This window comes from Lagopus muta, chromosome 5 (assembly GCF_023343835.1).
Source record: "Lagopus muta isolate bLagMut1 chromosome 5, bLagMut1 primary, whole genome shotgun sequence".
Lineage (NCBI taxonomy): Eukaryota > Metazoa > Chordata > Aves > Galliformes > Phasianidae > Lagopus > Lagopus muta.
The window spans coordinates 43,776,322-43,797,504 of NC_064437.1; the positions used below are offsets into that span (position 1 = coordinate 43,776,322).

General features: G+C 34.8%; 2 protein-coding genes across 35 annotated transcripts in view; one reads left to right on the plus strand and one right to left on the minus strand.

Annotated features, from left to right (window-relative positions):
• Positions 1-21,183, minus strand: part of RPS24 (ribosomal protein S24) — a 559,366-nt gene that overhangs the window by 409,354 nt on the left and 128,829 nt on the right. Inside the window, exon 1 of one of the 4 annotated variants that reach the window (XM_048946572.1) lies at positions 14,318-14,321. The exons of the other annotated variants lie outside the window; for them this stretch is intronic. Coding sequence (XP_048802529.1) covers positions 14,318-14,319 — 2 coding nt within the window. The 5' untranslated portion in view covers positions 14,320-14,321. Of the gene's footprint in view, positions 1-14,317; positions 14,322-21,183 lie in introns of those variants that run through there. 4 annotated transcript variants of the gene reach the window in all.
• KCNMA1 (potassium calcium-activated channel subfamily M alpha 1) overlaps positions 1-21,183 on the plus strand; it is a 436,284-nt gene that overhangs the window by 190,413 nt on the left and 224,688 nt on the right. For all 31 annotated transcript variants that reach the window (XM_048946538.1, XM_048946532.1, XM_048946533.1 and 28 more), the window contains one exon: positions 12,381-12,442. In XM_048946538.1, coding sequence (XP_048802495.1) covers positions 12,381-12,442 — 62 coding nt within the window. The remainder of the gene's footprint in view (positions 1-12,380; positions 12,443-21,183) is intronic.

A 21,183-nucleotide genomic window follows, 5' to 3' on the forward strand; every position in this document is an offset into this window, starting at 1 on the left:
GGGGGCTGAGCATCAAGGTGGAGATTCTTCTGGTGCAGGGCATGAGGAAAAGGAGCTGGGCTTTCTGCTGAGAGGCAGAGAAGCTTCTGATCCCCAGCTGCAGATTTACACCATTGTCACATCTAAGATAACTGTGTTTAAAAGATAATCTCCCCATGCCTAGCTTTCAAATTTTATACTTTATAACATATTTGAGAAAAGTGACCTATTTTAATTTATTTATTTATTTATTTTTTTAAATACATAGAACTAAATCTGTGTAGAAGATCAGTGAAGCTTTGGAAGAAGGAAAGGAGAGCATGTGAAGAAGAAAAGTTTAAACTTCAATAGCATAATTTACCTGGCTAGAATCCCAGTCAGTTTCTGCTGTACTCATTCAGAGAAAACCCTTCTATCTTTTGCAAAGCGTGGTGTTAGATTTTGTGTAGTTCATGCAAAAACATATCATGTTTTTCTTACATTACTTAAAGATAAAAATCCTTAGACCCCATTATGTACTTCCATCTTCTACCCATTCTGTAATACTTGAAATGTGAACTAAAACTGCTTGGTTATGTAAAGACTTGGAGCTGAACAATACCACTTAGAAATCTCTTTGCCCAGGATTTGTTAGTCCAATTTCAGTTTTTAGTCCTTCTCAAAATAAACTCTCATGTCATTCTAGTTCCCCAGAAAGAGAATATAACCAGGCTGAAGCAAGCATTCAGAAAAGGTGAAAAAGTAGTTACGTTGTGAGCGTAATGAGATTGAACATAAACTGAAATTGTGTTCATCATTCTCAGTGTTGTTTTTTTATTTATTTCTGTGTATAAAATTACTGTAAAATGAAAGTCAGCTATCTTAAAGACTTAAACCTTGACAAGTAAAGCATACAGGAAGATCATTTGGTAGCTTGCCATACTGAAAGGGAAGGCTGTAAAAAAAAGAACACTGATGGGAGATACCCTGGGCTAACTAGAGCCAGGTAAAGAGGTAAAGATGAAAAGAGTGGGCCCAGAGGAAGGGATGACTTTGAAAAGTTATCTTTGAATTAAACTTCCCGTGTTTCATAAAAGAACAGCCAAAGCCAAGGCACACAAGGATGAAAAGTAGCTTAAAGGATCTGACATAGTGTTGCTTCTAATGAGAAAAGGTCAGCTGAGGTAACTGTTGGGTCTCAAGGTTAGGTAGCCACCCATGTGTGTTTTTAAAAGCAAGGATGTGTTGTGGTTTAAACCAGAAGGTAGTTAAGCACCACACAGTCATTTGCTATTGGACTGTTGGAGAGAGTTACGCTGGAATTTGTTTCTACAGGCCTTCAATGATATGATTATTTATTTTGTCTTTGAACTGTGCAAAAAATGCTCGTAAGAAAAACTTGCAGATTTAGAATTATCACAGAACAACATGGAAACACTCATTTGAAGAAAACAAGTTTGCTGAATAAATCAGTCTGAACGCTTACAGAGAAACTTTTCCTTTCCCTCCACCCAAAAATAAAAATATTCCTCATAAGCAGAGGTTTTTTTTGTTCTGTAAAAAATGGCATTTTACCTTCAGTTGCTATGTCATTACTAATATTTTTGCATTAGATTTAGTGATAGTTGCAAATGATTGATTCTGTTTCATACCCTATGTAGTTTTCTCATCATTTGTTACTTGATATTGAATCATAATTCCAACTACACTTCAATCACCAGTTCCTGTAGGAAATGGTATCAGAAGTTTCCATGCTTTTCTCTGAAATACTGAAGTGTGAAGAAACCCACATGTAGCAGCATAACATTGTGTTGAACTGTGAACTAAGATTTCACCTGTAGTAGCCTATCATTATACTTGTGCATATTATACAAAAGACAAAATTTACACTCACGTATTTTAAAGGAGCAGGAATCACTTTGTTTACTTCAAAAACCAAAAGTGCCTTTCTTAGCACAAGCGCATGTTTCTCCCTAAACCCAGATCAGCATGATCCTGAACAATTGTTTTCTTTATATTTAGCTGCACTGAGTGAAATTGTTAAATTTTGTGCTATTTCATATAGATCTGAGATCTCATGATTAATGACTGTATTGAAGAATTTATTGGCAGGCAGTTAAAATTTATCTAAAAAGAAAGGAGCTCGTGTAGCTATGTTGCCATGGAAAATTGGGACTTCTGATTAGAATTATAATTTTAAATAGCCACTGGAAAGCTATTAGGCTGTTTTTATTTTTTATTTTCAGATGAGTTGCAATGCTCTTGCATAGAATTATCAGGCAACACAATCAGCCCCTCACTACAGGAAGGATGTTGAGGTCCTGGAGCGTGTCCAGAGAAGGGCAATTAAACTGGTGAGGGGTCTGGAGCACAAGTCTTATGAGGAGTGGCTGAGGGAGCTGGGATTGTTTAGTCTGGAGAAGAGGAGGCTCAGGGGAGACATTGCACTCTACAACTTCCTGAAGGGAGGTTGTGGTGAAGAGGGATTTGGCCTCTTTTCCCAGGCAACGAGCAGGACAAGGGGTAATGGCCACAAGTTGTATCAGAGGAGGTTTAGATTAGACATAAGGAAGAACTGTTTCTTTCAGAGAGTTGTCAGGCACTGGAATGGCTGCCCAGGGAAGTGGTGGAGTCGCTGTCCCTGGCAGTGTTCAAGAGGCGTCTGGACGATGTGCTGTGTGATATGGTTTAGTGCTTGTGGTGGCAATGGTGATGAGAAGATGGTTGGACTAGATGACCTTATAGGTCCTTTCCAACCTTGTGATTCTTTGATTCTATGATTAATTCTGTACACTGTCTAAAATTTAGTTAATGTAGTACTACAGTTTACAGTAACTGCTTAAACTGTTGCTCTCTTTTTAGTTTCCATTTGTATAATGATTAAAGGCACCTTTTTGTCTTTGCAAACTCTTATATAAGCTGGATTATTAAGTAGGTAGTTTGAAAAAACAATCAATTTTTTAGTCTACAGAGAAGATTGGTATAAGAGATTTTTCTTGTGGATATCAGTCAAAGCTATCAATTTCAGCAAAAGACTGAAGGACAAACTGTGCCAGAAAAAAGAGAATGTGCTAAAGTGAAAATAAAATAAATCTTTGCAAAGGTGTCTTTCATAATTACTGTGTTGTTCAACTATACCAACAGGTTCCCCGTCCTTCTGAGAATAATTTCCACGCATTGATGTCTAGTGTTTGATATTTTATTTAATTTCTACAAGAGGGCTATGGGTGTGACTGAGCATGAGCTACGCCTAATTTCTGAGTAGACCATGTGAACTGGGATACAGTGGGCTCATGCAAATCTCTGAAGATATCATAGCCTTAATTAACAAGTCACATCGTTGGTGGCTACCTGTATCTGGAAGTCTGTGAATCAGCTATGGATTTTCCTAGACTTAATGTAGAACTTGACCAATGAACACAAGGCTTCGCTCATTTGCAGATATTATCATTCAAGTTCTTTTTTTTATTTATAAGGATTAGTTGATCATTTCTTCATTTAGCTTTTTTTTTTCTTGAATAAATTTTAGTAGGTTTTACTGAAGCCAAGGACTTTCAATTTCCATTGTAGCAGAGGGCTCACTGGCAGCTCTTAGCTAGTCATGCTATGAGAAACTTGTTACCAACCAAAATGAGACCTGTTACAGACATATCTCTTTTGCTCAGTGTGATGGTAAAGCTAGTCATGCATCAACTAGAGATCAGTGTGAGTTCTGCTTTTATTGTCATAAGAAAAGTGATTTTTACTTTTGTTCATATTAACGGGGAATGATTTGGATAATTGATAGGTAATCAGGAGGAAGGACCTCTTATAGTGGAGGAAATATACATACATGTAATGCTATAAATTCAACGCTTATCTCTAGAGAATGTTGTAATAGAAAGTACTGCTATTTTTTTTACTAATTAAATTACATATTAAATTGGCGAAGTTGTATGCACTTTAATTGATCATATCATCAGGCACTCTCCCAGCAAACCTAATTAACTTCAAACTACACCACACTGTTAACAGATGGGACTTTTTTCTTGTATTTTTTCTCTAATTAGAAAATCTCAGTCTTTTCAAATGTATGGGTTAAGCAGAAAATTTCATTTTATTGTCAATATGTCACTAAAAGTTGAGGAGGAAGCCACTTTGCATAAAGAAAGAAAAAATAAAGCTGAAATGCAAACTAATATTAGAATGCATGTACAGAGTAAGATATGACAAAGATATTTAAGATTCTTCCTAAAATGAGAATCTGTGTATATATTTGTGTGTGTAAAACAGAAGTGCATTAAAACAGTCAATCTAATGATTCTTGTTTTGTTTTGTTTTGTTTTCTTCAGAGCTGTCACCTATCCTACTCCAAGTGACATATTGTCTTAAGTACTACAGTTGTGAACAGTTGCAAGCTCAGAGTGACTCAGGCCTTTAGTATGCATGTTCAGATAATAGTCAGATTACTGTCCTGATGTACAAATGCAATACACTGGAGCTGTTGATGTTGGTAACTCTTCTGTATTTGCTATACTTGCTTTCTCTCCCAGCAATTTTGTTTCTAGATTTCTTATTTATTATGGCTATTACAAAAATATATGAAAAGAATTCGTTAAATATGAACTGTAAAGAGATGTTCAGTAAATCCATAATTTTAGTGTCAGGAATAAGTTAAAGCCTCCAACACTAGGTAATGTCTTAATTGATTAAACTGTAATACTAGAAAGACAAGAAGTTTATTATAAAAAGAGATAATGAGGCCTTTCCACTTAAATAAAACTTTTGACTAAATAAAGACTCTATGATGTTATAGACCGTACTGATATATTTACACATTGTCCTTCTCAGGCTTCTTCTTATTATAATTGCAGTAGCGGTCAAAGCTAAATCCATAGCAAAATGAAAGCAAGAGGGAGGAACAGAACCCTAGAGAAGTAAAGTAACATGCTGTCAGTCTCACAAGTGAGCAGCAGGACTAGGAATAATAACCAATTTTTCTGATGGCTTATGATCATGTTGATCTGCCTTACTGCTGTTTCAGTGTTATTTTTAAAATGAAATCCTTGCTATTAGTTTGCCTAGATAAATTCACTGAGACCTTATTTCTTATTGGTCCATCAGGTAGTCCCCCTTTTGAGTAAACTTACCGTCTTTTTGTTAAACAGTAAGCCTATTTCAGCTTTGCTGAACAAGAGCAAAATTTGTATTGTGAATCTCATAAAGCTGCCAAGTTTTCCAGTACCCTTTTTACTGCATGCTGGTGACTTGTTTATTTAGCATATAATTTAATAGCTAATTAGATCTGTAGTGACCTTTACTGTGTAATAAAGCAGGTAGTGTAATTGAAAGGAAAGAGTTTGCAAGCAAACATTTGCAAGTCTTGGGGTTTCTGAGAAGATTATAATGTATGTGGTCATCAACACTGCAAAATTTAGATTTAGTGCTTTAATTGAAACAAACTCAAAGCTAAGAGTTGGAAAATGCTGACTCAGAAGACATGGGTGCTTTCAAATGTTTTCTGACTTCCCTAAAATGTTAGGTAGGTCACTTTGGAGGTTCTTTCTAGATCTAGGTTCTAAATCCTGTGTAGTATTCAAAGTGGAAGAAATAGTAGAAATGTTTAGTTTAACTTGTCTGCCGCTTCTGCATGCAAAAGAATAGGATCAGTAAGCCACAAAGATGGATTTTTGAGCTAGCACATTATCCAGTAAATGTATCCCTTAAGATTCATAGCACTTAGTATGTATCCTGTTGTCAGCAGCAGGTGCTGACTAGAATTTGCACTTTGGCTGTACTCATATGCATATATCACTGCTAGCTCTTCATATGATTATGTTCCAGCAAGTATGGCTCTTTTACAGGGAATATATTAGCTAGAAAATCTATTCTTCATATTTGTGAATACAAGGTAAATGACAAGAAACTTCCCAACTTCTTAGAATCATTTTTTTAATTTATATTTATTATTTATTGGTGGAAGTGATAATCAGATTTTTATTTTTGTCTTTTTATTATTTTATCACTTTAAACTATCCTCTTGTTCACAGACTTCACCACTCATTTGCTTGCTTTATCCTCGTTTGGTCTTGTAAGGTGGATCAAAACAGCTGGTACATCACAGTTAGATAACAAGGTGACCTTGGAAACCTGAATGACATAGAATGACCTCTCAAGAGCACCTGGGAATTCATATCCTTACAGAGTCCATGGTGGAAAGAGTAGTGTTCCTCATATTTTGTTCTTGTATCTTTATTATTTCAGTTGTTTATGTATTGGTCTGGGAGGGACAGAGGAAAATTGAAGCAGAATGACTGGACATGGCAAAACGTGTCAGCCCAGAGAGAGCTCAGTGTACAGCTCCTTCCAGAGTATGGTATGGTACTATGTCCTGCTGATCAATTTCAGATATAGTCCCGCCTCTACTCCTGGTATCAAAATACAGTTGGAGCTGTGTCTAAGTAGAAATTTCCTGTTGACTGCTTTAAAAATGCAAATTTCACTTTGTCTCGACAAATCATAGAGTTCTGAAGACTGCTGATGAACTAATATGAATTGCATTAAACATCACTTAGCGTCTTTAGTTAACTGTGATATGACCAAAGAGAATAATAATAATAATAAATTTTAATGAAGTGCTACCAAAAATGACTGGAGAACACTCATTTTTGAAGAATCTATCTTACAGTAAACAGCTCTTACTTTATGTGTATTTATTATAGAACCTAAGAGATATTAATTGCTCAGCTGTTGATATGAGCCACAATGCATAATTTCTTACTACTTCTGAATTTGCTTACAGCAGATAATGTCTGGATTTCATTGTTTACATGCAGGAGGCCAGTTAATGAAACATGTATTTAAACAAGCCATTATGGCTCTTTTGTGGTCTAGTCTTGCTCAAGTCTTACTTTTGTTACACCACTATAATTGCAGAGATTCTGGTGCATATCCTAGAGTCTGCAAATTGATGCTTGGATTGCAAAACAAGGATTAAGTAATTTCTGCTTCTGAAATATAACTTGCAGCTGTTGTATCCTTAGAAATGTGTGTTTCCATTCCCAACAGAATCAGACAGATAAATTCTATATATCTATAAAAGGAATACAATCGTGTTTCATTTTTTTCTGGTCAAAGGCAGTTTGTTTTGATGTTTGAAGTATGTAAATTTTCTCTCAAATTAGGCCAAAACCTCAGGCTACTGGCATGTTACTAATGCAAACTTAGAGTTCCAAAATTAGTGGATCCTTGAGTTATACCAGGATGTCGCTTTGTGGTCATTAGAAATAATTCACATTATCCTTAATTCAAAATATAAATGCTAATAGAACAATGTAATATATTATAAGCAGTACAGTAGGCCTAGGGGTGAATAATTTAACCTTCAAATATCAAGAGCTTCAGACAGATTTCTGAAGGAGCAATGTACAAATAGATTGTCATGAGAAGACAAAATAAGGAGTGAAGAACTAGTAAACATAAAATAAGTTATTTGGTTATTTAGATCCACCACCATCCCTGCCTCAAGAGTTTATTAGGGACTATTTATTCTATTAGTCTTCTATAAATGTTGTGTTAAAATAAAATAATGGATGTAGTGAATGGAAATCTCATGCAACATCCACTAGCTCCAAGACTATTCAGTCATCACAGAAAACATAGTTCACAATCAAAAAAAGATAAAGTATGATAAGTATGCTTTTACTGTGATGACAAGTCAAAATGACTCCTGTGGCAGGGATTGGCGTACTTGCCCTCAGGGCAACCTCTAAATGGATGGTTGAGTGACTTCTGCTGTCTGCCCACTGCATAGCATGTACAACAAATCTTGTCCTTCTGCGTCTTTTGCACTGAAACAGCCTATCTTGATACAAACACAGTGGAAAAAAAACACAGAATGCATGTGCTAGTTTCTTCAGAAACAACAAATTCAACATATTATGTTTTTTTTCCTTCTGGAAACCTCTGTGTATGTATTTATCATTGATACGCGTTTACAAAAAGGATGTTCTTTCAAGATGAATTTGTAGCTTTTGTATGATTGGTAATGGTCTAAAGTGTTACTTGTGGCTATATGTACCAAAATGTAATTCAAGGAGAGCACTTGTAGTACTTATACTTCAATTTGAGGAACACAGGCTGCTATTTAAGGGTATGAAACAGTCCAGATATTTGGTATGTTGTTTCTGGTGCATTCCTTGCAAGGCTGACATCTATAAAGTGTTCCCACTGTAGAATCTTTAATTTACCCATTGGTGTGTATGTAACAATTATCTCTCTTTTCTCTAATGTGAACAGCATTTCCATGCTTCTTCAGTGATACAGGGATAGTAGTTCAAAGCAGTTGTAGGAGAAACAGTGCCACCCTTTGGATCATCGTCATTTTCTTCCTTTTGTTATTTAGGCCTAGTCCTGGAAAGTGTGCTGAGCTCCACTGTTGTTATCATGGGTTCGTTCTAATAGTATTTGCAGAATGCTTATGCTTTCTCTGCAACTCATGTTACTATACACTTATAAAATGTCCTTTTTTATTTTTCTTTTATTTCTTCTTTTCTTTTACTTTCTGTGGTTGTTCCTAATGAGGATTAATAAAGTATCTCAGCAGAACAAAGTTCTTCTGGGGCAACTCAGTAGTGGTGGAGAGCAAAACTCTTTATTTTTCTTTAAGTTGATTTTTTTCAGCTTTTTCTCTGACTTCTGCTTAAAATAGGCATTGTATGCTTTTGTTGAACTCTAGCTGGATTTATTTTGTTTTTAAAGAAAGATTTAAGGATATGCAGCAACTATTCCATGTTTATTCACCCCTTCTTTTAATCAGACTTATATTTATTTTTAACTCAGTGCTTTAAGTACTCAGTGTAGCTGCTAGCATATGACTTTATGTTTCTCAGTCTTAAACAAACAATAATTTATTATAAATTAAAAGATTCTTTCCTTCCAGAGAAAAGCTATAATAGATGTGTAGCAATTGAAGTGTTGTGCCAAATGCATTGGAATAATAAACAAAGCCAGCAAGCTTCTCCCCATGGCCTACTTAACAAGTGAGGCAATAATTCACATGCATGCAAGCTTTTTTCTTCCTGTAGGTTCTAGTTATTGTGGGTTTGGGCTATCAGTCTGTCTAGGTTTGTACTTCTCCTGAAAGATACTAAGTTCTCATAAATAGACATTGGCTCCCAACAGCCGATGTCAAGGACGTAAATTCAAAATAACCTGGTTGCATTCAGCATTTGTGGGTAGGAATACAGCTAAAAACTTTTGCACTTGAGATTTTATCAAAAAGATTTATTTATCATGGAAGGACATTATTATTATTATTATTATTATTATATAATTTTAACCTGATTTAGATCTTACTTCTCCCAAACACTTGGCATGTTCAAGTTCATCTTGATGTCTCACTTAGCAAAAGAAAAGTGTGTTTCTCTGCCAGTGGGTTAAAAATGAAACTTAAGATTCCATTTTCTCCTGAGGCACTATGATTCTGGGGGACATTATGAATTGTAGTGCCAGGTATCTGTGCTGGGATAAGAAAAGAGGAAATAAACCTTTATCTGCAGTACTCTACAATAGGCAAGCAGTGTAGTTGCTTTGTACTATGTAACTGGAGAAGCATGGGAATGTGGAGTTTCTTACAAAATATTCTTTAGGTATTTACATTTTGATGCCAGTAATATGAACTGTCACAGAACATTTAAATTACTTAAGCATCTTGGGAGAATGCATAACCAGGATACGTAAAACATTATTTAAGCACATAGTGATGATTATTAAGAGACTGGATATAATGAAAATGCAATGCTAGTATAAAATTATGCTGTTTTTTTTTTTTTTTCCAGAGGTCTCCTTTGGCTAATAGGCAGTAACTGAATATTGTGACCTACTACTTACTAAGCAAAATAGAAAATCTAAGTCCAACTTCTCTTGTTTAGTTTGCAGTACTTGAAAGAGTGAGAACAGTCATAGGATCCCCATAAGATTCGAAGATTAGTTTCTTAAATTTCATTTTCATCATTAAATGAGATAGTTTTAACATTCTTTGTATCAAAATTGCTGTTTTGGAATTTTTTTTTGTTGTCATTGTTTAGGAGATACTTTTGTAATGGTTATAACAGTATATTACTTTAAAAGTTATTCTACAGAGTGTAGATCAAAAATCACCATTAGGCACTTCAAAGCAGATAATATTTAAATACTACGTTTAAAAGAAGTTTGGGCCAAAAATGTAAGCAGTGTACTCCCAGGGGCTTCAGCAATTTGGTTAACAATGTTTCTTAAAGAAAACAAACAAATCTCACTTGAAATGTTCTGAGAGTAAATAATCCTAGAGCTAGATGGCAAATTTGATTCAAGCGCAAGCTCTGTGATTGTGTCTGGCATAGAATACTGTGGAGATGGGAGAAATGGGGAATTACGATCAGTTTAATTCCCAGGATCTTTGTTCTGAGAAATGTAGGACTTAGGATCACTGCAAATCAGAAGTTGCTGTATATTGTCAGATGAGAATCAACAAACTCTGCTCACCACATTAATATCTTGTCAGATGCTAATATGGTTTTAATAATTTATTTCATCTTAAAACACCTGTACACATCTGACCAATAATGCAGCTTAATGAAAGAACACTCAAACTGCAGATATTAACACTTTGAAACTTAGGTAGCAAAATGATATTTGAAGAGCTTCATGCTTCATTCCTTGAATTTGACTGAGTTCTGACTGACTTGGGTTATAAATGCAGCCTGATCTAGTGGTTGGCAACCCTGCCCATGGCAGGGAATGTTGAAGCTAGATGATCCTTGATGTCCTTTTCAACCCAGGATATTCTGTGATTCTATGATAAAGGGTCAGATAAGACAACAAGTACTGATACTCAGGTAAAAGGTGGAAAAAAAAAATAAGTTAGTTTAATAGTTATAAAGAAATTAGTAACTGGAACAGAATTTCCAGTGAAAACTTCTAGGTCTAAAGCCTTTACTGGGTGAACAAGTTTTTGTTTCATTGCTCATCTGTTGCTTGAACAGTTGAGATTGTCAACGAAAGTAGCAATTGCGGTGATAATGCACATTAGTTGTGAAATTCAAAGAGATGAATAAATCTGCTCAGTCAGAACTGGAATGACACCATTAGTTCATTTAACAAATGTACTTGTTTAGATGTTGTGTTTTTTAGCCATTACTGACCTAAGAAGATGTATTTTAACTGAAAATGTGAGAAGCTACATGTCCACTTACTAGTACCTTGGACTCTGCAGTCCTGAGTTATCTATTCTCTAGGTTTATTTTAAAGGATGTTACATCTAAGCAGCTACTTAAGGCTGCCAAAAGACCAAAGGACGTTTTGTTTTGTTTCTGTAGGCAAGCAAATCAGATAAAAGTTTCAGGAGACATAATTTTCCATCTGTTTTTCATTCTTAGTGTACAGACAGAGATCTTTTCTGATTTTTTTCCTGCAGAATCATGGTATAGCACATAAAAATTGCTTAATTGTATCCATGTTTTCAGGTTCCAAATTATCCTGTGGATTGTATTGTTCAACAGACATAAACCCAGATTTATTATGTCAGACATCTGAGTTACATTGGATTCACAAACTTTGTGTACTTCATGATTCTTCAATTCAAAATTAGGGTGCATACATTTCAGTTATGCTGTCCTACTTCAGGTAGGATGTGAAACTGAATGTTCTCATGCTACTAGAGAATTTGTCACAGCCAGTAGAATAGACAATTGTATTGGCTTTATGTTTGGAGAAAATAAAGTTACAGACAGATGGAGATGGGATGAATCCAGTTTTTGCTATGTTAGCCAAAAAAGCAATTTCTACATTGCTAATGAAGACTGGATGCCATATCTAACATAATCATTTGTTTAAAAAAAATCAACAAATTTAAAGCAGAGATAATGGGGCTACAGAGTGCTCTGTTTGTGTACCTGCTGTTATTTTAACCTATTTAATAATTAGTTGTCTCAATGGAAGTGATTGCCTAGAGAATATATATATTTTACATAGCCTTACATTTAACCTGTGGATTTCACAATCATGTATATAGATAATAAAAAAACAGTATAATCTAAGAGCAAGGCCAGTTCTATAAAAGCCGTGCTGTGACTTGAATGCCACGTGCTGGTATTACAAGCCATTTGAAATTAAAGAATCTACGTTAGTAGAAGTTAGGACCTAGGACTTATTTGTAATCTGGATTGACCAGAAAAGAGCTTCAACTTGTTTGTGGCTACTTTTCAACACAAGAAAGCATTCTGTAATAATATATACTGTTTGAAATTCAAGTAGGATTAGTTTTCATAAAGAAAGTGACAGCTGAAATACAAATAATGTTATTTTATGATTCATTTTCCTTGTCTTTTGCTTGTGTATGTTGATGTGTAGAACGATAACTGTTTCACTCTAACACTCTTAATAATTGCTCTTTTCTTTTGTAGGTTGTCTTAGTCTTCGCTCTTAGTATTGGTGCTCTTGTAATATACTTCATAGATTCATCAAAGTGAGTATTTCTGTACATTTTTCTTTCCCTCCTTTCTTACAGCGTCTTTCTTACACGTCTTTATATTGCTCCATTCATCTACTTCAACTCTGAGCTTGGCCTCATTGCCAGATTGTGAAGAATTCTGTAATACTGCATGGTCTACCAAATAACTCAAGGATGGGAAAAAGATCTTATGTAAACTGGATTGAACATATTCACATTGGATTTGTAGAAAGCATAGGCAGAAAAACTGTGCTTCTTTGTGTTGAGAGAACACATAGTGTTGTGAAATTTTTATGTTCATTGGGCATATGTAGAATCTTTCATGTTCAAGACTACAGTAATAAACATAGAGGAAGAATATTTGTGAATAAAATTAGCTTGCAGCAGGAAAAAATTTTCCAAATCTGAATATGTTTTTAATTATTTGTTGACACACCAACATTATAATACCGTGTTGTGGTTTTAACCAGGCAATAAGTTTCATCTTGACCTTAAAGGAGATGTTTTGATATGTAACGATGTAACTAGGAATATCCTTCCTTTGGTCCCATTCATCCTCTACCCTCATTTTAGACCAAGCTTGATGCTGGCACTAGTGAAATAGATAAAACACTAGTCTAAAGCAGAAGAAACCTGTGATTTAATAAAACGCTACTCTTTTGAATTTACTATTTTGAGAGGATGATATTCTGAAGTATAAACAGTATTTCAAAGGTCTTGAACATTTTCTTCTAAACTACATTTAGGCTTACCTTTTCTGCAACAGCTAAGCCATACCTTTGTAATCTAGATAAACCAAGCATAACACAAGAAAGTTAGAGATTTGTTTGTTTGTTTGTTTGTTTGTTTGTTTTGTGGAGAGGAAAAATCCAAGTACTTTTGTGAAATTCCTTGAAATATGGACAATACTTCTTTCCCCTTCGTAGGAGGATTATTTTCTTTAATATGTCACTATTGAAGCATCTAAGCTTTTCTGAAGATGTTTTTAAAACACAGTGCAAAAACTTCAGGGTGCTCTACATATCCATGTCAAAACTGTCAAACAGAATAGGTTATTTTAGAATCCTAAGTGTATCATTAGTAAAAGTAATTCCTTTTAGGATCTTGTCAAGTTTGAAATGATGAAGGTGAGAAGTGAGGAAGACTTGCAATCCCCTTTATAAAATAACTGAGAAAGTGGAGAATGTGTTCTAGCCTATAAGTGATCTAGTTGCATATTGGACAGTGACATATGTGATCGTGTGATTCCTCTTGACAGTGCATTCTATAGCTGCTGTATTCAGCCTGTGCTATGGACATTTAGACATTATTTGATCTCACATGTACAGTGACAAAAATCAAGTGTTCTATACAGAGCTGAAGACTACTAGTGTAAGCATTTGTCCAGAATAAAATAATTTTTTCCTAATCTGCCAGTAGTTTTCTAGACACAATGGTCAGCTATATCCTTGAAGAAACCCTACATAACTTCATGCATACAATAAACAGCATTCAAGAAAGATGGAAACAGCTTACAATACCCTTTTCTTGGATGAGGGAAGGAAAAAGAGTGGTTTGTGTCAAAGACTTGTCATTATTAGTTCCAGTGACAGACAATGAGGAATTCAGTAAGGCCAGTCCTGCATATATTACCTATTGTTCCCTCAACTGAAGTAATGGCATAAGTAATGGCAAAAACAGGCTGGCAAAACAAATTTCATTACAGCTGAGAGGAGTGTAAACTCCATGCTTTTATTTCCTGCATGCCACTGATTTGAATCATTGTCTCCTAGTGCCACAAGATGTGCATATAACATTTTTTCATGCTAGTAACTAATGGAATATTTCAGTCTTTAAAAATGGAAAATCCTTTAGAAGAGAAATTTCTACCTTGGCATCCCTAACAATTAAATCTTGTCACTTCCTGATAGGAAATGTTTCACTTAGTACTAACAAAAAACCTCTTTCCTTCCTTTATTTGTAGCATTTCATTCATAAAATACTGTTTCCGTAGACAATGGTGTTTTTCAATACTAGCAATAGCAGTTAAACATGAAAAATGTTTATAGAGGGATTCTATAAATATTACCCAAATAATTAATTTTTTGGATAATAACCAAAGCATTGACATTTTATGTCTTTAATTTTGCTTTCAATAGAAGACCTTTAAAAAAAAAAAAATCATAGCACTTACACAGAAGATTTTTTAATAAGAAAGTGATTTACTTTTGTACAAGATAGCATCATTTATGCTAATAATGGTTCATTTCCAACTTATGTTTCCTTTAAAATTGTTTATAATTTAGTTCTTCAAGATAAGAAAATAATGGAAGCGTGCCTCAATTTCCTCAATTTTAAGAGTAAAACCGACAGTCTTCAGTCGGTTCTCTAGTTTGCTGTAGTGTTGCAGCACTACAACATAGAGCATGTTTTCTGCAAATACTTTTTCATTTTCCACACATAAGTAGTTTCCACAACTTCCTTCCTTCCTCTGTCCAGTTTGGTTTATTTTTCTGCTTCTAACAGGTGGTTTAACATATGCACTTGGAATTACTCCTCTGAGTTTTATTGACATCAACAATGAAGGTGAACTGCCTCTTTTCTTTTGTCATCCTGACATCTGAATTTCATACTTCACTAGTGGCTTGAATAGAGTGGGGAAAAAAAAATTGCTATAATCATCTTCAGGCATGACCAGAAAATGCACTAGCAAAGACCTTCCTAATTTTCCACTAAACTGTTAACTCAGAACTCCCTTTTTTCACTTTCTTGCAATTTCAGTAGCATGGAAACTGATTATGAAGTGAATATTCTTTTCTCTGCTTCTTATTTCTCTTCTGGGGTAAAATGCAGTTCACAACCGTAGATATGAGCTGTTTCTTTCAGGTACAGAAATGTAATACTTGTCCTACATAGCTTGCCTTCTAATTACTGCACTATCTCCTGAAGTCTACCTCATTTATTGGATTTCTTTCCCTTAACATTCAGCATCCACATAAAAATGATAGAGCTAATCAATGATGAGGTGAAAACATGTCTCGCTACTTTATATCTTCTGCTCACTTATGTTTTTCAGTTTAGGCTTTTTTTGGTGTTCATATTTTCAAAGGTATCAGTGTAGTTATTGCTCAATAGCTGGCTTTTCTCCAGTACTGTTCCACATACTATACTTAATTAGAATTGTACATAAAAGTGCCATCTGGCAAGGAGTGTAAAACAGCTGGATCTAAGAATAACAGTGGCATTGTGAATGGGAAGATGTACACAATATTCACAGAAGTATATAGGATCACAAGCTAGTTCTCAACTGTTTCTTTCTTAATCAGACAGATTTATTTTTTTGTACATGGGAAATAATATTAATAAAAATCTTTTAGACAACTCTACTTTTTAATATTCTACTTTTCTTAGAATATCTGAGAGGATCATGGAAGTACTTGCTCTTTTTCAATACTGATTGTGTAACTTCCCATTTGTGTAAATCTTATGTCCTTTGTCTTATACATACTGTGAGGAAAATGTGTCTATTCTAGACTTTCCATAAAATTTCCCAAGTTTCTTTAAAAAAATGATAGATATGATCAGATTGATCAGATTAATTATGTTTAAAGCCTTGTTCTAAGGTATGGTTTATTGAGGCAGTGTTTTGTGATAAGGAGTCACAACATTAAGTTCAAACATTAACTGTAAAATATTTTAAGGAAATAGAAAAAAAAATTAAAGCTATTTTGTCGTGTCTATTGCTTAACTGCTGACATTCTGCTTAGAGTGTCATTATCCATTATTTGGTATGCTTTTTTTTTTTTTTTTTTTTTTTTAAATACATTTTTAAAAAAGTCCACATAAATATTTGGCTGTCTGAAAACGCTCTCTCAGTGACACATTACTTGCACTATGGTGTTCTGGTCTGTGAGTTTTAGAAATAATTCATTCCTGTATTGGCTTTCAGTGTCTCCTGTGATATCTTGTAGTTGATTTTTGGCTTGTTTTTATTATTCAGAGTGAAACAAGTCTTTATCATCTACTTAGTAACAATAGTAGATGGAAACCAAGCTATCAGAGATGCTATGTTAGAAATTTCTCTAACAACAACAACAACAAGTCAGGCTTCTTGTTTTTGAGACTTTTTGCATGGAAAAACTTTTGGAAGATTGAGTTGGAAATAAGTTGTCTGAGGAATTTTCTGCACAGAGAAAAGTAACATTAGCAAAACATTTTCTTGCCTTATTTTGCTAGTAGAATAATTTCTTTTTCTATGTTCCATTTTATTTCAAGTCCTTATTAATTTAGATTTTCTGTGGGAATGTTTGTGGATAAATTGTAATTTAGCACCATGTTTAGTTTTGCTTTCTTTGCTACTATTGCCATTTTGTCTTGTGAAAGACAATTTAGCACAGCAAAATATTCTACAAATGGCAAACCTGATGAGGATTATATATTTAAATGTGCAGATACATTTGCTTACTGCTCAGGAGGATTCATATATCGTTTTAGACTGTGTTACCCCTTTTACAAATATGTCTGAGGTATGAAGTTTAACTGAATAGATGGTAAACCTGTAAAAGTGCCACACACACACATACAAAAAAAGTTTTTAGACATCAATCTCGTATATTCATTAAAAGTCATTCAGCTTTTCCATATAATCTGGACTAATAACAGAACTTTTTGATGCCTTGCTCAGTTTCATGACCCTTAGTGAAAAGCAATTGAAATTTCAGTTGTAATTTAGACAGTAGTTATATCTGAACTTCCAGTGAATCCCAATGGCCTGACCTGTAATAACTAACATGTCAAAGATGCTCAGGAAAACAGCTTCCAGAGTAAGTTCAAGTTTTGGATCTTTGATTTAATTTCACAAAATATTCTAATACATTTTATTATAAGCTTCAGGATACAGTGTGGTTCATTTTTTTTCATGATGCATGAATTAAATTCTGGAATCTAGTTCAAGGGAATGTTGTTAGATGGTATTTACCACTGTTCAAATTGCTGTAATTACAGTGGTCTGTATCTTGGCAAATAGATTAAAACAGTATTATTGTCTCCATAATGAGAATTCTTCAGACATAATGCAGTCTCATACAGATCATCCACATCCCCTGTAGTATCCTGCAGCCAATCTCATTCACAATTCTGATTTTTGTTCATCCTATTTTTGTTAATACTACAGCAACTTCTGACAGTTACTTTGAGTTATGATACATTTTGTTTAATGCTAAGATAAATCTAGGTGGATTTGTTCTTCACACACTTCCACAGCAGTAACAACAACACAACAAAACAGGAAAAATTAAAGGGGGTTAATCCTTGAGCTCTTAAGCTTATACAGCTTTTAATATTATCAACTAATCAATAGTCAAACTCAGTGATAGTTCTTAATTTAGAATGTAAAAGCTAGATTAGATGTAAAGGAATATCTCCTGGACCATTAACTTTGAAATAGTCTAGTCTTTACCATTATAACAAAAATATAATGTCAGCTCTTCCTATTGCTGATTCTTCATAAATCATAGAATGTATCACTTGATAAAATGCACAACACATTTTAGACCACTGAATAAGATTTTTGGTAATACATAAGGGCAGACACAGCTCATTTTAACTTTACCATGTAGTAAATAGCTAAGCGTATATCACTGATGGCTTAATCTAAAAGCAGTTTGCAGAGGAAAGTCTTTTCAGTTGCACTGAACATAAGTTTTCCTCATTGTTCTGTACACTTTTGTAGGAAAATATCCATAGGTAAGATTCAGTGGTCACTGTTGCATTCATAATGCTACATTTTGAAGGATGGTGATTATGAAATGTAGTGCAGAGACTGCAGAATAGCCGAAAGATAATGGTCTTTGTTAGGTACAGATTGTGTTAACTATGAGAGAAATCCAGCTGCAACAGTGATGTGATTTTTTTTTATTATTATTATTATTATTTTTTTTTTTGCAAAAAGCAAAAGAAGCAAGCCATGATAAGGGGAAATAAAAACTGAACAAATAGTTGTTCTTCATATATTAATAAATACAAAGCTGACGACTGCAGGGTCACATTGCAAGAATGTTATCTGTGAAGTTTTTAGATTTCATAATTTATAGCTTTTGAAATCTCACCTGAATTGAGGTGTACGGAATGACTGAAGAAATTCAAAAGCAGTTGCACAATTACCAGTGTTAACACAAGTAATGCGTGACAAGATATAAGATGAGATAGTTCTGTTTGATTTGTTATTAGAGGATCGGGTATGACTGTATGTTTCATAGATTCATTGGCAGATATTTGTTTCTTGTGATACAGCAATCAATCACTGCAGGAATTTTCCTAAATAGTTCAAAAAATGTCATATATAATGAAACGTGGAATTTAGATGTATATTTTCTGTGTTATCCATCTCACAGCTTATATGTAATAAAATTTGGAAAACACTACCTGAATATTTTCTAGTGTTATTCAGCTAAATTATTAATATAAATAGAGTTGTTCTTCTGCATTGTTTATTGTATTGAGGAAGTAACATTGGATTCAAATGATTTCCAGTAGATGTACATAATCACTAGGTAGGAAATAGGCAAGCATACTTTTTTTCTCAAAACAGAACAACCCAATTAAGTTTCTATTAGTCAGTACCAGCAGTTTGTGCTTCTTTAATAGTGAAAACTAGTTAGTTATTTGTTGAATTTGAATTAAATGAGAAATATTCTGGATAGTTTTCAGATAAAATGCCCCACCCCCCTGGTGTTTTTTTCTATAATAATTGGCATATGAAGCTTTTGGGAAATATTTGGTTACTGTTTTGTATTTTTTGGTGTCACTTAGGAATCATGGTACATAGTCTTGTTGATGGGATAAAACTGAATCATCACAGAATCATAGAACGTCTTGGGCTGAAAAGAACCATAATGACCATCTAGTTTCAACACCCCTGCTAAGTGCAGTGTCACCAACCAGTAGACCAGACTGCCCAGAGCCACATCCAGCCTGGCCTTGAATGCCTCCAGTGATGGGGCATCCACAACCTCCTTGTGCAATCTGTTCCAGTGTGTCACCACCCTCTGTGTGAAAAACTTCCTCCTAATATCTAACCTAAACCTCCCGTCATAGTTTAAAACAATTTTCCCTTGTTCTATCACTATCCACCCTCATATACAGTCGTTCTCCCTCCTGCTTATATGCTCCTTTCAAGCATTGGAATGCCACAGTGAAGTCTCCCCAGAGCCTTCTCTTCTCCAAGCTAAACAAGCCCAATTCCCTCAACCTTCCTTCGTAGGAAAGGTGCTCCAGCCCTCTGATAATCTTAGTGGCTCTCCTCTGGACCCATTCCAAAAGCTCCACATCATTCTTGTGCTGGGGGCCCCAGGCATGGACACAGTACTCCAGATGGGGCCTCACCTCCCTCTCCCTGCTGGCCACTCTTCTTTTAATGCAACCTAGAACACAGTTGGCCTTCTGGGCTGCAAGCTCATGTCCATCTTCTTGTCTACCAGAACCCCCAAGTCCTTCTTCACAGGGCTGCCCTCAAGGGGGTCTTCTCCCAGTTTGTATATATTTTGGTTAATATCATTTCCTCTTGTCCTGTCATTGGTGTCATTGGGCACCAGAGTCTGGATCTTTCTTTGCTCCTGAAGGAGACTCCATCAGTTATTTATACGCATTGATAAAATCCTGCTGAGCCTTCTCATCTCCAAAAAAAAAAAAAAGAAAAGGAAAAAAATAGTCCCAGCATTCCCAATCTCTCCTTATATGACAGACATTGCAGTCCTTTAATCGTTTCATGGCCCTTCACTGATTTCACTTCAGTTTGCCTGTCTCTCCTGTTTGGTGGGCAGATCAAGACCTCCAGATATGGCTTCCCCAGTACTTAGCAGCAGCAAAGATGACGTTCCTCGATATGCTGGAGATGCATTCCCTGATGTAGCCCAGGATGCTGCTGACCTTTAACACTAGAGCACACTGCTATATTGCTGACGCATGTTGATCTTGCTTACTGGAAGCCCAAGATCCTTTTCTGCAGAGTTGCTTTACATCTGTAGCCAAATACATACCAAGGAATGATTGAAGTTCAGGAGCTTGCCTTTTTTTTTTTTTTTTTTAAATTTTTTGTTCAGTAGGAGAATGTGACACGATACTGCCTCTTGTTCATTTCTCTTAAGGACAAATGGAGGAAATTCAGCTCTAAATTACGTGCTGTCTCTTCTAAATAGTCTGTCAGCTATATTTACATAATAAGACTGCTCCAAGGGAGCAGGATTTTACACTAAAATCTTGTTTCCTATTTTTGGTGGGGAAGGAATTGAAAAGATTAATAGCAATGCAAATATATTTTTGTGTATAAATATATATTTCTAGACAAATATAGTAGAGTACCTGTATCCTTGATGAGCTCTCAAAGCATGTTTTATTCTTCTTTTCCCTGCACCATTGTATCAGAAATATGCAGAAAAAATAAAGAGAGATGAGGAAAATGATGATTGAAAGTTCAGAAAACTTACTGTGATAGATAAATGAAAAGAATGAGAAGTGGTTCATATAGGATTTGTTCAGGATGAATTATCCTCCTGAAAACTTTTTTAAAACTTATTGTCTGATGTACCTTAGAGGTCTGCTGACAGTCAAAGGTACTTCCCTGGTCTCAATTGTTTTTCCTCAATTCTATTTTTCTCTTCTGAATCTCTTCAGAATTCTGTTTGCTCTTCTCTTTAATCTTTCTAAATTTCAGTAATGAGATGTCTAAATGTTTTGTCTAGTTCTTTATCTCTTGCTTCAGATCTTCACTTTTATTGCTT